The sequence below is a fragment of the Schistocerca piceifrons genome, chromosome 1 (genome assembly GCF_021461385.2).
Source record: "Schistocerca piceifrons isolate TAMUIC-IGC-003096 chromosome 1, iqSchPice1.1, whole genome shotgun sequence".
Classification (NCBI taxonomy): Eukaryota; Metazoa; Arthropoda; class Insecta; order Orthoptera; family Acrididae; genus Schistocerca; species Schistocerca piceifrons.
Genome location: NC_060138.1, coordinates 759,845,868 through 759,858,048, shown reverse-complemented (window position 1 = coordinate 759,858,048; position 12,181 = coordinate 759,845,868). Strand labels below are relative to the sequence as shown.

At 37.7% G+C, this 12,181-nt stretch overlaps 1 protein-coding gene across 1 annotated transcript in view; it reads left to right on the top strand.

Annotated features, from left to right (window-relative positions):
- Window positions 1–12,181, top strand: part of LOC124788488 (methyltransferase-like protein 17, mitochondrial) — a gene marked incomplete in the record, with an annotated part of 112,510 nt that overhangs the window by 63,891 nt on the left and 36,438 nt on the right. The window contains 1 exon segment of the mRNA XM_047255761.1: window positions 5,791–5,929. Coding sequence (XP_047111717.1) covers window positions 5,791–5,929 — 139 coding nt within the window.

Below are 12,181 nucleotides of genomic sequence, written 5' to 3'. Positions count from 1 at the left end.
CTTTCCTACTCACTTGTACAGAAGATTACATATAAAATTTGATACAAAACACTTCCGTTGTTTTGGTAAAACATTCACCATTTTCAGGATACTTTTACCTTATATTAGGCTGTTTTCTACATGCAATATAACTTTGTAGGCACCTTATGTTTTAATGTTTGATATATGGGGTTGTTTGTGTGAGTGCTTTCTTACATAGTTTTGCCTACCTTTTGTTAATTGTATCTTAAATATTTCCATCCTTTCATGTGTGTGGTTAGATGAAGCTATATTTCATTGTCAGTAGCTTATGCGCATTTGAAATTTTCATTACAGTGATCAATTTCACATGCGTATCTTCATGCTCATATTCATATCTTTTACAAGGCTCTCCTATCTCTTATGTGCTTTTCTGGTTATTCAGTTGTCGAAAATGTACTCCCCCCCCTCCCCCCCCCCCCCCTCTCTCTCTCTCTCTCTCTCACTCAGGTAAATAGCTCTTCTTATGCATCTGTTAGCTCTGTGCAAATGTCGGTTTATTCTTATATACATTATGTTGTAACTTTAAATTTGGGCTACAACATTTATTAAACATTAATAACTTCTGTACAACAGTGTAAATAAGTGAATTATTCCATAACCTAAGCAGAATCATTGTTTGGTGCTATATTCAGTTGAGCAACAATAGAAATTATTTTTAAGTTCTTTTCATTACAGAAAAAAAGTCAAAGCATGGTTTATCTGGATAACATTTATTTTATAATCAAATATCCATGAAACATCACATGGCTGACCTGTGATATTGGCTTTGTTCGTACCACATATACTCCCACAGGTCATATGCAACACTACACACTGATATGTCTGTATCTCCAACTGCACTTGTGGCAATGTTACTTAAACATTAGAACCGGAGATGGGCTTTTAAAGTGATATGGTGGGTGTTGATTGATTTCTGTATGGGACAGGACATTATGAATTGCCTAAGGCGAAACTGGGCCAGTAATCACTACTACTACCTACAAGAGAGCTCAACACTTTGACATTTATCAGAGGAAGACACATTGGAAAGTTGCATGTTTGTAACAAACTGAATTATCTGCAAAATCTACCAATTCGTATGTTAGTATTATTGACACGGTCACCTGTCTCACTATCTTCTCTCATGGTGACTTCTGTTGATGGTAAAATTCTACTTTTCGTAGAGTCTTTTCATTGCATTGGAGCTGTATTGATGTCACGAGAATTATGTGTCCCAGTAATTTTAAAATTGTATAAATTACAGGAAAGTTCCTCACAAGCATGTTCACTCTTTGTGCTGTAATACACATATAAAAAAAAAAGTTTTGCATCCCCTTGGTTTCGAGAGTTCCGGAACCTGTACAGGAAATTGGAATAGAGATCATCATAAACATCATTTCTGGCCCTTTTTATTGCTCATGAAAACCACATATTGCATGTTGTACTACCATACAGCGAGGACCTTCAGAGGTGGTGGTCCAGATTGCTGTACACACCAGTACATCTAATACCCAGTAGCACGACCATCTTGCATTGATGCATGCCAATATTTGTCATCGCATATTATCCACAAGTTCATCAAAGCACTGTTAGTCCAGATTGTCCCACTCCTCAATGGATGGCGATTTGGCATAGATCCCTCAGAGTGTTTGGTGGGGCACATCATCTTTCAATCTATCCCTGGGCATGTTCGATAGGGTTCATGTCTGGAGAACATGCTGGCCACTCTAGTTGAGTGATGTCTTTATCCTGAAGGAAGTCATTTACAAGATGTGCATGATGGGAGTGCGAATTGTCATCCATGAAGATGAATGCCTCGCCAATATGCTGCCGATATGGTTGCTATATCGGTCGGTAGGATGGCATTCACATATCGTACAGCTGTTACGGTGCCTTCCATGACCACCAGTAGTGTAATTTGGCCCCAAATAATGCCATCCCAAAACAGCAGGGAACCTCCACCTCGCTGCAATCACTGGACATTGTGTCTAAGGTGTTCAGCCTGACCGATTGCCTCCAAACATGTCTCCGACGATTGTCTGGTTGAAGGCATATAGGACACTCATCAGTGAAGAGTACATGATGTCAATCCTGAGTGGTCCACCATTCAGCATGTTGTTTGGCCCATCTATACTGCACTGTGGTGTTGTGGTTGCAAAGATGGACCTCGCCATGGACATTGGGAGTGAAGTTGCGCATCGAGCAGTCTATTGCACACAATTTGAGTCATAACACAATGTCCTGTGGCTGCACGAAAACCATTACTCAACATGGTGCTGTTGCTGGCAGGGTTCCTCCTAGCCATAATCCATAGGTAGTGGTCATCCACTGCAGTAGTAGCCCTTGGGCGGCCTCAGCGAGACATGTCGTTGACAGCTCCTGTCTTTCTGTAACTCCTCGTGTCCTAACAACATTGCTTTGGTTCACTCCGAGATGCCTGGACACTTCCCCTTGTTGAGAGCACTTCCTGGCACAAAGTAACAATGCGGATGTGATCAAACTGTGGTATTGACCGTCTAGGCATGGTTGAACTACAGACAACACGAGCTGTGTACCTCCTTCCTGGTGGAAAGACTGGAACTGGTTGGCTGTCGGAACCCCCTCCATCTAATAGGTGCTGCTCATGCATGGTTGTTTACATCTGTGGGCGGGTTTAGTGATGTCTCTGAACAGCCAAAGGGGACACTGTCTTGATACAATATCCACAGTCAATGTCCCTCTTCTGGAGTGCTGGGAACCGAGGGGATGCAAAACATTTTTTGATGTGTGTATATGCTTATCTTGCAGACAATTTATTTCCAACAGCAGGAAAATAGAAGAAATACTTACTTAAGCCTAACCCAGCTGATCATTTTTTTATCTTTTAGCAAAAAAATGTTTTATCGCTTTCATGGACACTTGGCTCCATTGTTGCCCACATCAAGATGTTTTGAAGAAACCAAGTAAACATAAAACTGTTGCAGCCACTAGCTACAGCCATATGTCATCTGTCTGCTGTTTAAAATACACTTCTGTCCAAAAGCAATATAAGTGCAACACTTTTATTGCTGTCAGACAGAGCTAGCTTTTAAGTTACAAGAAATGAGCTTCATCAAAAGGTTTGGTTATCAAATTTCCACCAGGAAAATTGAAAGGTCAATTTACAATCTACCTTATGAGAACACATGGGAAATAAACTGTTTTCTATTTTGTGTAACACTATGCATTATACTGTGCACAGTGCATTAAGTCGTTCACGGTAATTCATCTTGAAACTATTTAAATCAATGTACTCTGCCTTTTTTTGTATTTTATGTGCTAAGAAACAGCAGAGTAATTAACATATGTATTTTGTGTACATATAATATGGCCTTTCAAAGCAAAGCTGTACTGTAGGGGTTGACTTTATAGACTAGCAAATACACTCTTCTTAAATTCCAGCAGCAAACTTCTGCCGATGATGACTGAGAAACATATTTAAATTGGTCAGACATAAATCAATGCTTCCCTTTGGTGCTTTCATTTCCTGTTGTATGATAAAAGAAGTTAATACGTCATGCAATATGTATACAATTTTGGTTAAAAAAACTGGAGTGGTTGTTCCATTATGTATTTGATGAACATGGAGAAAGTTTAAAATTCAATATAACCAGCCACGTAAACACCAAAGGCTCATAGAGTTTTTGGGTTCTATTTACTGTGAAAACTGTTGTTGCTTGTCAAACCACATGCCACATATAATAAATAAGTATAGGGCATTGTCCAAAACAATGTGTAATTACAGTAACCTACAGTTTACTATGAAAAGTTATTGTTTTCAATAATGTTGAAAAGGAAAACGTTCCTGTTATTCTGCAAATATTATTTGGTTTCTGAACCAGCTTGCAGCGTATTTGACATTGTCAGATAACAACTGAATGTGAGAATCATAGATAAAATGGACTTTTGTTTGGTTGAGTGCATTATTTAAGTCATGTGTGTGCAGCATGTGTCGGTAGAATTCATGACTAGCCGGATGGCAGTTGAATGGTGGCCGGGTGGCTCCATGTGGGTTTTTTGTGGACCAGTCCTGATGTCAGCGCCCTAGTAGCTGTTAAAAGTTACAAGTTGCATTGTGCTTATTTGTGCATGTGCAGCGCAAACTGTGCTGGGCACAAGGAAACACAAGGTGTCAAATTAAATTGAGTGTGATTACTCATCCAGTGATATAAATATATGATCTGGAAATGACATATGAGAGGAGATACAGAGACAAATAGATTTGAATGTAACTAATGCAGTAATTAATTTATAACTTTTAAGTGTGCATCCCACAGAGAGATTGAGCACTCAGTTTGTAGGCCTTGAAAAGACACACGTCTGGATCTACTTACATGATCATTAAATCTAATAATTAAGCTGTGAGAGACATTTCAGTTGAAAAATTAACTGAAATCAGCATTTCTTATGAATGAAGACAAATACACAGACAGCATGCCAGTATGTGTTGGCAGTGAGTACTATTCACTTCATGCATCATTTAGATGTTAAGATTTATTATTTTACTATCCATTTTTATAGTTAAATGCTAAATTTCCATGGTTTATCCAATAATATAAATTTCATTAGAGATACATGAATTCTAATGACAGCAGTGGAAAGAGGAGACAAAATACAATAAAACGGATGTACAATTCACATTTGTACCATACATAGTAACGGGACTATGAGAATAAACAATTCTCATTATTGAAAGCATAAATTGTAAATATTTAAACTTGGATTTGAGGGCAAACTGTGGCGCCTAGAAATTGAGAAATTTTTATTACATGTTTTTACTGTGTGAAATTTTAGCGCATAGTTAGTGGTGTAAACAGAATTTTGATCAAACTAGTGTGTAAAAAGTTAGACAAAAGGACTGGTAATCACATGAGGCCCTTAGTTAATGTCAGTGGGCATGCTTTTCGTGGGTGGGATGCCAAGAGTTGGAGAATGGCAACAGTTTTCTGGACTAGGTGAGTAAGTCTATAACGTTGGCATCCAAGTTCCTCAGGGGTCTTTTGTCAGGAGTCGGGCAGTCGATTGGTCTTCAGTTGGTGATTCGGTATGATCAGAGTTGGGAAGAGTTGTATGAGTGGTGGTCCAACCACACTCATTATTTGTTCGAAATATTTCATGTTCTGTGGGACTTAAATCATCTGTAGTTAGGTACATGATTTGTAGCAGCATGTACATTCAACCTAGCAGATATTGGCATTCTGATGAGTCATTGGTAACTTTTCTACAGTTTTGTTTAAATTTAAAGCCTTGCAATTTAGGAAGAAGTAGTCTCATCCCTAGATTAACACACACACACACACACACACACACACACACACACACACACACAGAGAGAGAGAGAGAGAGAGAGAGAGAGAGAGAGAGAGAGATTTCTGTTTGTACTGTTCAATTTTTAAATAAAATTGGGTTGCAACCGATGTCATTATATGTAACAGAAAAGAAATGTAAATACTCTGTACCTGACCATTTTATGTTCTCATGCTATCAGTAATATCTGTGTAAGTGACACTTCTTTTTCACTATGGTTGCAGCATTGTTATCATCCAACAATGGCCTAAGAATCCAAAAGCTAGTTCATGCTCAAATAAATAATATTTGCAGATTATCAGAAAAATGCTTCTTTTTTAATGTTGTAATGTTCTGTAATACAGAGCATCCAGTTAATGTATTGTTTTCTCTTTGGCATTATTATTATTTTTTTCTTGATAAAACTTTAAGTTTTGTTTCAACTTCACTTTCGTCCTATTTTATAGGTTTCTTGCCATGTTCTAGTGCCCTCATGATCACTCTTGTCCAAGAGCATTTGAAGATAAAACCCCATGCAATTTTGAAGTCACCTATGAAAGTCTACCTATTGGAAACAGAGGGAAGCTGAAAAAGGAGCTATTTTCATATGTGGTTCTCGCAAAAGGTAAGTTTTAAATGTCAATAATTCTCTATCTATTTTATTGGAACTAACATAATGTAATTTTAAAGTAATTTTACTTCATCAGCATGGATTTTTGGTCACTGTCAATTGAATTGCTTACCTGCCTTTGAATCTACTTAAAATCTACAAACAAAAGTTCAGATTTCGTTTTTTATATAAACTTAGAAATTTTCCACATATAATACCACACAAAATCAAAAATATAAAAAGAAATGATTTATTAACAAACTTTTGCTTTCAAATTTCCCTAACACTCAGTCCCAAGTGCATACTACTATCTTCTCTTGGCTCTGCTTATTGCTTTGCTGCTTTGTTAACAGTACAGCCAAGCTGAAGACACTTAAAAATTAAACATATAGACTCAAAAATATACAATATTATGAATGTTTCTGGAGGAACTGATTTATGTCTTGATATTTGTACTTTTTTGCACAGACATGGTTGTGTCCTGAAATGTGGTATTGAGATTTTTCAGTGTAATGCTCTCTACATTTGTGACTTTCTCTAAGCCACACATACTACATGTGTTGTGCTAAATGGCAAATACCTCTGAAATGAAGGCTAAGCCACTTAGCATCTAAAATCAGGTTATCCTGCAGTTTTATTTAATTAGTCAGGTGGCTTTGCTGATGGTGATTTGGCCTATTCTAGCTTGACAGGTCAATTATTGTATATTCGCCGAAAGGCAGTGATGGAAAACGGAGTCACAAAAACTTAAACAATAAAAAATTCTCATGTTTGGGGCATGGGAGCATCTTATACATCTCCTCTGCTTTCCCTGAAAGAGTACACCATGAGTGACTTCAACAATCTCACTGGGACCTAAATTTATGGGTAACAATATTTTAATTTCATGTAACAATTCAAATTTCAAAATGTGAGTACGATTGTTACATCAGCATGTGGTGACTACAGTTGGCAATACAGGACAGTGATGGCAGCAGCATTACAAAGATAGCCAAAGCTGATTTCAGACAAAATTTTAAGGGGTACAAGCAACTCAAACACTTGGATGATAAAGATTAGAACTTAATGTGAAAGTAATCATACAGGTTTACAGCTTTTTGTTATTAATAAAGGAAATCTCTAGCATTATTAAGTGAGTTTAAAGGGCCCAGCATGATTTGTAATGAACGGATTACACTAAAAAGTCCTCCTTGTCAGATTACAGTCAGTCTTTTCAAGGTGACGTGAGCACACAGTGTAAAATGTCCATACAGTGACTGGACAATCACCATGGTGGCACCATTTGCTTGCTAGCTTGACAATAAGGTACATTGAAATTATGAAACAGAATTTTGAACCACAACAGTTTGTTTCACTTGTAATCAGGAAGGACTGAAGCATTGTAAGTGAAATTATTTCAAGTTCGTTAGCAGTACCGATTACATCATCTAAGTACTGATTCAGTTATTAAACTATCAAAGCAAAGAGGCAAAGCATAAAATATATTAATGTGTGAAAGGTGCCAGTTTGACTATGTGATTAAATCTTTCTGAGCATCAAACAGAATGAAATATAAAATTAAGTATACTTGGCTAACAAAAGTATAAAATGACACAACTACAAAACATACTGTTTTTCATAGCATTAATGCATCTTACAAACAAATTAGAATAAACATCTGAAGGATGATTCCTTCAACCCAAATTTATATGATGGCAACAGCAAGGTAATGAAGTTCAGTTAAAATGAATAGAAAGATTGTAAAAACGTTCATGACAATGAAACATTATGAATTGAACAGATAAGAACAGAATAGAAGACTACCCTTTAAAACAGTCACAAAAGTAAGAAATTCATAAACCAAATACAAAACAGTAGTTTTAATTAAAGAAAATAATCCTAGGCGGGGTTTCAAAATTACTGTAGAAAAATTAAATTTGCCATTAACTCAGCATTTCACCTTGTTACAACCCATTTGAACTAGGACAATACACATGATCATCTGGAAAAGCCGTATGCCCTCTACTACCTAATTTAACAGTAGTATATAGCCATGTTCAGTTCAGAATAGCAGGCAGGACAGAGGGCACTTTGGGAACAGTTATTTTGAGTAAGATATTGTACTGGTGAAATGCCATAATATGGACAGCAGCTCAATCTGGTGTTATTTGTTGTCACTCCTGTGCCATTAATTGATCCAAGGACTTGAGCAAATTGGTATTGTTAGTATCTGGAAGAACAAATGAGACAGGATGTTAGCAGAGGGGGAACTTAAATTCTGGAATGAATAACAGGATTGGTTTGATAGTGGCATTCAAAGTTTCTTTCAACCCAGGATATTGTAATGGGATGCTTTTAATAGAAGTCTGCTATTATTCAGTGATACTCAGTGTGTGGGAAGTGAAAATCTAATAGTAACATACAAAGGAAACCAGAGTGGGGTACCTCAATGAATAATCAGCTGGTTCTTATGCCATAGAACAAAGATTGTGTTAATTCAATTATCAGCAGTTTTTTTAGTTTCTGCTAATAACAGAGAAATGTCACAAATAGAGGTGCTGATGTATAAAGCTAACTTGGTACAAATATAGTTGAGATATACTGGCAAGTCTGTAACTCTGCAGCAGTCAAAGGTGTGTGTCTGTGTACCATGACAGACTACCTGATAGTCTTTTGTTGGCCAACCTATGTACTTGTCAGTAAAAAATTTCTAGGAAATAGAGAAAGTGTTAAGCCTATTTCCTTTCAGTTCTTAGTTCACACAGGAAAAAGGTATCCGCAAGTGAAGAATAAGTTTGGGGTTCTCTCGAGTCAACTTCACAGTAATACAGTTATCACACAGTGATATAAAATTAAAAGTGAGCGGATATATCATCCAAAGAGGTGAATGTATGTGTTGAGATATTCACAAGGATGTGAAGTGGGGATTCAGGAGGAATTAAGATCGAACTAACTTTTTTGTAGGCCAGTCTGTATGGCCAACACTAATATGCCCACTTGGGCATGGAAGGAGTGTATGTTGTAAAACATAGTTTGTAGTACATGAGGTATTGCTGAAGTTGTAGTTACCTTATTGATTTTGAATAGCATCTTTATCTTTTATTATGTCATGAAGGAGTTCATAATGAGGCACCAACTGTGCAGTGATGAGTCAGATTTGTTGTATGTGAGACCTTAAACTGTCTTAATTGTGTTATAAAGGGAAATGGAGTCTACACAAGATGCTGAATTGTGTCACTCATGTGTATGTGAAAATGCTGAATTGCATCTCCAGTGGCTGCATGGAGACCAGCACTTGTAATGGTGCTGGGCTCCATCTATTCAGCTGTTGAACATTATGTGGCTGATCCAGAGGCTTGTGATCTGCACTTTTGTAGTGCAAGTTTTCAAATTTTGTAAACTTGGAACATAACTTCACCATCCCAGGCAGTGGGGAAAACTGTGTGGTGACAATGTCTGAACATAGCGAAATAATGCAAACATATACAAGACCATTCACCAGTAGAGGTGGATAATAAAAAAATAGAGGAATAAGTAAATGATTGAATCAACACTGGAAAGGGCATATTGCTTAATTATGGGGCAATGTGAGGTGTGTAACATACAAGTGTATCCGTAGGATGCATTAATAGCACAGGGGTCTGCAGGTGATACAGAACTGAGTTAAAACCTTGAAAGCCACATTAGAGCACAGATTGGAATGCAGCTGAGAAAAGGTGTTAGCAGTGGCACTGTTTGATAAAGGACAGATGTCCACAACAGATTGGCTGTTGCTCATAGCAAGCAGTTTAGTGGTGGAGAAGTTCTGTCCAGCCAGTGGTGATATCAAGCTAACACACTTAGAAACATATAAGCCACAGAGGCAATTTGAAAACAAACAGTGACACATAATCCACTCAAGGAAATTGTGCACTTGTGACAAAACATGATAGATTCGGCCGTATTGTGAAAACAGAAATATAGCTTGGCCAGGCTTCAATACTCTTGAGTTTGCTCATGACACTTTCCTTAAGGAAGTGATTATGAAAGATGATTGTCCCATTGAATATTAGTGAAAAAGATACAATACATATATCAAATACTTGAGCAAAATTCTTAGCTAGACAGGATTCTAACATGACACAACTGCCCAACAGAATCATCATTATTATATAAACAATGGTGTGGCATAGAAAATACTGATGTGATCTCCCACCTAAGACAAGAAAAAGTCAGCTCTTAGTTCCTATACCGTAAATTGTAGTGATGGGAACTCAGCATTTGCTGTGTAACAGTTTTACTGCACACTGAGTTTGTTGGATCCTCTACAGAAAATGGTACATCACTGCCTTTATATTTGGTTAAGTGATCAAAATAAATTACACTCTTCTGATCTGGAGCTGAAATTCAACACTTGCGAGTTACATGAAATGTAATATTCAGAGTGGTCCGTCACAGGGCCACGTAAGTTTCTTAGTTCTGCCCAGTTTCACAACAGTTTGGTCATAATATCACATAATCTCCTATTTGGTATAGCAGCATCCTTGCTTTCTTTCTATACATAGCTGTTGTCTCTGGGTCATAGCTTCATTATTCTGTTGAACTCTTCATCAAATAAACCTTAATCTTTTAGCCAGATGCTTCACTTCGCGTGAATATATTTCATGAGGCAACTTCAGGATCTCAAAAGAGCAATGTATTTTGTGAGCATAAGCAACCCCATAGGGAGTCAAAATTACTGTTTCATGTGTCCTGGCATTGTATGACAAAATCACAACCATTTTATGGATGTATTCAACCTTGCCATTACTCAAAGGGTGAAACGGCATAGTTCTCCATTTCTTTATTTCAAGTTGTCGTCACACCTTTACCATAAGACGGAAAATAAAGTTTGTGTCATGATCTGTTTATAATGGCCTCTGCACTCCCAAATGCAAGAGCTTTCACAACTGTCTCAGCAGTCATGTCTTCAGTCAGTTTCATAATAAGATTGTGAGAGAATGGTCGATGACGGATTAAAAGTACGTGTGTTAATTTGGGCCAGTGCAGGGAACACTTCTATGATATTGAATGCTACAATTTCAAACAGTCCTGCTGCTTCAAGTAAAGTTTGGTCTTCATCCTTGCTCCGTCCTAGCACAAGGGAGACAAGATTGAATGTAATCTTCTATGACTTTCTTTTGTTGAGGCCACCACTAACAGCGTGCAGTGTGCAATTGCATAGTACTTTTCTCATTATGACAGTCTGTATGCTGTTGTAACATTTTTGCTGTAAGAACTTGCAAATACTCTTTGATACTGCTATCCACCCTCAAAGAGGCGTATTCTTATATAAAATGTCATCTTTTGTAATAAAATCTGGTGAGATAGCCAATTTCTTACAGCCAGCATTGTATTCTTGTCGCTTTTTTAAATCCTCAGTAAGCATGTCATCTGTTCCATTAAGTTTCGGGTGTCCACAAGAAATCTCCTTCTTCTTCTAATATTTCAGCTGTATGACATTCAGACATCTTCAGAGTGAGCCGCATGAGTGCTGAAAACTCTTGCGGCTCACTCTGAAGATGGCTGAACATTATACAGCCGAAATATTAGAAGAAGAAGGAGATTTCTTGCGGCTGCACACCTGAAACTTAATGGAACAGTCTTTGCGCCGCCAAAACCTCAAGATTCACAGTATGTCATCTCCTTGCAGTATCTTAATTTTCCTACTCAAGGCATCTGCATTCCAATTTAACCTGTTAGGCTTGTTTTTGACTATGTAGTCATTCATGAAACTATGTAAACTTCAGGTTAGAATATCAGCAATGTAATGGAAGGTAGATTGTTGCTTACTGTAAACATGACTGTTAACTTTCAGACAGGCACAATTAAAAGACTGTTGTGTAAGTGTCTTTTAATTTTGCCTGTCTGCACCTTAAAATGTCATCCTTATGGTAAGTAACAGTGTACATTTTCCTTCATTTTTGATACTCATATTCATGGACCCCCCATGAACCATGGACCTTGCCGTTGGTGGGGAGGCTTGCGTGCCTCAGCGATACAGATGGCCGTACCGTAGGTGCAACCACAACGGAGGGGTATCTGTTGAGAGTGGTTCCTGAAGAGGGGCAGCAGCCTTTTTCAGTAGTTGCAGGGGCAACAGTCTGGATGACTGACTGATCTGGCCTTGTAACATTAACCAAAACGGCCTTGCTGTGCTGGTACTGCGAACGGCTGAAAGCAAGGGGAAACTACAGCCGTAATTTTTCCCGAGGACATGCAGCTTTACTGTATGATTAAATGATGATGGCGTCCTCTTGGGTAAAATAT